This window comes from Pongo abelii, chromosome 11 (genome assembly GCF_028885655.2).
Source record: "Pongo abelii isolate AG06213 chromosome 11, NHGRI_mPonAbe1-v2.0_pri, whole genome shotgun sequence".
Lineage (NCBI taxonomy): Eukaryota > Metazoa > Chordata > Mammalia > Primates > Hominidae > Pongo > Pongo abelii.
Window position 1 is genome coordinate 41,243,671 of NC_071996.2, and position 4,083 is coordinate 41,247,753.

Here is a 4,083-nt window from a genome sequence, read left to right on the forward strand (position 1 = left end):
TCATGGTTCCCTGTGGCTGGGACTTCCATCACCACCCTGGCTTGAGGAGGGGCCTCTCAGTTCCCGCTGCCACTCTTGGAACAGTATGAGGGCTGCAGCAGAAGCCAAAAACTGAGTGACCGGCCCCAGAGAGTTGATGGGGGACACTGACAAACCAATCACAAAGTTGGTGCCGTTTGCTCTTAGGGAGGAGAGGCGGGGCCTGGGCATGGACAGCGGCTGAAAGGTGAAGCGCAGACCGGGTTCCCAGTAGTGGTAGTGATCTGGCTTGAAGGGGCAGTAACAAGACATGCCCAGGTACTGGGCCTGCTTCTCAGTCAGCTTGGTCAACTTCATGTCCAGCTCTCCCAGGTGGGCTTCAGCCACTGACTCATCCAGCTTCTTGGGCAGGAAGTGAACCCTAACAGGGTACTTGTCTGGGTGGGTCCACAGCTGGATCTGCGCTATCACCTGGCTGGTGAAGGAGTTACTCATCACGAAGCTGGGGTGACCGATGGCACAAGCCAGGTTAACCAGCCAACCCTCAGCCAGCAGGATGGTGCAGCGCCCATTTTTCAGCCGGTATGGGTTCACCTGCAGCTTGATGTTCACCTTCTCCACAGTGTTCTTGTTGAGCCACTTGACATCCATCTCCACATCAAAGTATCCAGTGTTACATACAATGGCATCATCCTTCATCTCCTCAAAGTGCTGGCCAAGGATGATGTCAACACAACCTGTGGTGGTGACAAAGACGTGGCCCTCCTGACAGGCCTCATCCATGGTAGTCATCTCATAGCCCTCCATGGCAGCCTGCAGTGACTTGATGGGGTCAATCTTGGTGATGATGATGCTGGCCCTGAAACCCCGCAGGGCCTGGGCACAGCTGTTGCCCACATCGCCATAGCCTGCTGCCACCACTACCTTGCTGGCAATCATCACGTCTGTGGCCTGCTTGATACCATCTATGAGGGGCTCCCACAGCCATAGAGGTTGTCAAACTTGCTCTTGGTGGCAGAGTCATTGACCTCAATGGCAGGCACTTTCAGGATCCCATTGGCCATCATCTTGTACAGGTTGTGGACCCCGATCGTGGTCTCTTCGGATATACCTCGGAAGCTCGGCAGGAGCTGCGGGTACTCGGTGTGGATGAGGTTGTTGAGGTCGCCCCTGTCTTCCAGAATCATGTTGAGGGGCCCGTCCTTGAAGTACATCGTCTGCTCAATGCGCCACAGGTACTCCTCGTCTGTTTCGCCCTTCCAGGCATGCCAGCCTTGGCAATGGCAACACTGGAATGCCGTGCTGGCTGGAATGCCAGCTTTGGCAATGGCAGCAGCCGCATGGTCCTGGGTAGAGAAGATGTTGCAGCTGGACCACTGCACTTCAGCACCCAGGGCGATGAGGCTCATTAGGACGGTCGTCTCCACGGCCCTGTGCAGACAGCCAGGGATGCGAGCGCCGTTCAGTGGCTTGGAGGCGGAGTACCACTCCCACATGCGCATCAGGCCCGGCATCTTGTTCTCTGCAATGTCCAGGGCCTTGCATCCTCAGGCAGCGACCTTGTAGGGCAGTTTGTCAGACATGCTGGTGGCGCTCGTGATGGGCACGGGCGAAGGGGGTTGGGCCTCAGTCTGGGGACAGGCACTGGGCGGGCGGCCCCGGGCAGGGCAAGAGCAGACATTCTTGCCTTGCTCATTTGGTCTTGGGGGAAAGAGTTCAATGTTTCAACATTAAATATGATATTAGCTGTAGGTTTTTCATACATGCCCTTTATCAGGTTTGTTGAATGTTGTCACATATTTTTGCTGCATCAATTGAATAACTTATACTTTTTCTAATCTTTTGTTAATGAAGAGAATTCCAACTATTAATTTTTGGATGTTAAAACAAACTTGCATCTTGGGATAAACTCCACTTGGCCATTATGAATTATCCTTTTTATATATCATTGGATTTTATTTCTTAATATTTTGTTTAAAAATTCCTCCATCATGATTGTGGTCTGTGATTTTTTCTTGTAATATCTTTGTTAGGTTTTGGTATCAGAGTTATATTATTCATATGAAATGAATTAGAAAGGATTAATTATTTTTACACATTAAATAAAATTTATCATTGAATACATCTGGACTTTTAGTTTTTAAATTTTTTTGTGGGAAAGTTTTATCGTGATTTCTTTAGCAGATAAGTGGCTATTTTATTTTGTGTGTGTGTGTCAATTTTGCAAAGTGCATTTTACAATAACTTTATCCAATATATAGTAATTCAAATTCACTGAATAAAAGTATTTTTCAGTAACATTTCATTGTGTTTTTTAATGTTTCTAGGACACATAATGATATGCCATCTTTTATTCTTCGGGTTGATAATTTGTGTTTCCTTCCTTTTCATCCCCTGGTTCGTCTAGCTAGATATATGCTGTCCACTTTTTTTTAATCCTTTTGAAATTAATTTTTTGTCTTTTTATTTACGATGCTATTTGTTTTTTCCTGCTATATTAATTTCTGCTCTTCTATTTGTTACTTCTTTCTCTCTGCTTATTCCTTATTTAATTACACTTATTCAGGCTTTTTAAGTGGAAAATCTAGATTGTTGATTTCACATCTTTCTACTTTTCTTTATTTAAAGTGATAGATTTTTACTTTTATAACTGTTTTAGCTACATCCTATCCATTTCGTCTTTTGTGTTATCATTTTGGAATAATTCTAAACTCACTTTTGATTTTTTTCTTTGATTCACTGGTTACTTAAAAGAGGGTTATTTTCCATACTTTTGACATTTTTCTGTATATCTCAATGTTATTGATTTTTAATTTAATTTTGTGGTGTAAGAGAACAAATATATTTTAAATAATTTCAAGTTTTCAAAATTTCCTGAGGCTCATGATATATACAGTATAGGGTATATTTTAGTGGATGTTCCATGTGATTTGAAAAGAATGTGTATTTTGTTCTTGTTTGGGTATAATATTCTATTATATCAAATTGTTTTGATTTGTTTATTCAAATATTCTTATAACTCATACTGTGTGTGTATGTGTACTTGTTCTATCAAGTACTAAGAGATGTAAAAATATTCTTTCATTGCTGTCAATTTTTGCTTCATGTATTTTGAAGTTTTTTTATTATAGGTATTTAAGATATACACTTAAGATTATTTTGACTCTTTTATCCTTTTGAAATGACCCACTACTTGCCTTGAAGTCTAATTTGTCTGACATTATTACAAATTCACAGGATTTCTTATGGTTAGATTTTGTGTGGCATATTTTGTTCATTTTCTTTTACTTAATTTTCTTCCCCAGTATGCTGTCAATGTCTTTATTTAAGTCATTGGTAAAAATGTTTAGGCCAGTAACAATGTCTCATACCTGTAATCTCAGCACTGCGGGAAGCTGAGGCAGGTGGATTACTTGAGACCAGGAGCTTGAGACCAGGAGGTTGAGAACAGCCTGGCTAACATTGTGAAACCCTGTCTCTACTAAAAATACAAAAATTAGCCAGGCATGATGGTGTACAGCTGTGGTCCCAGCTACCCAGGAGGTTGAGGCATGAGAATTGTTTGAACCTGGGAGGCGGGGGCTACAGTGAGCTGAAATTGCTCCACTGCACTCCAGCCTGGGTGACAGAGAAAGACTCTGTCTCAAAAACAAACAAACAAAAAAAGGTTTAACAGTAGCAAATGTCTTATTATTCCACTCCCATTTCTTCATTTATTTCCCCCATTTATTGACTTTTCCCTCCACATTCATACAATGCTAAATTAATGCCAAGGATATTATAAGTACTTAGTATTTATAGCTTTGAGAAACAAAAATATTTATAGCTTTGAAAAACAAAATGTTCATATGTTTTCATATATTTAGCTTTTGTGGTATTTTGCATTCCTTCCTGTAGATTCAATTATCCATCTGGTGTAATTTTCCTTCATCATGAAGAACCTGCATAGCATGTTTTAAATGTTGCATTTATGTTGGCAATAGTCTCCCAGTTTTCATGTATTTAGAATTCTGATTTGATAATTTTCTTCTTTTTGTCCTTTAAGATGTTGTTATATTTTCTTCTTGTCTCTCGTCTCTGATGGGAAATCATCACTCACTTTTA

The 4,083-nt window shown here is 41.3% G+C and overlaps 1 protein-coding gene across 1 annotated transcript; it reads right to left on the minus strand.

Annotated features, from left to right (window-relative positions):
- On the minus strand, positions 1-1,562 carry LOC100456915 (adenosylhomocysteinase-like). The gene is given in 2 exon segments (XM_063712592.1): positions 1-959; positions 962-1,562. Coding segments are annotated over 2 exon segments (1,560 nt in total).
- Positions 1,563-4,083: the final 2,521 nt, after the last annotated feature.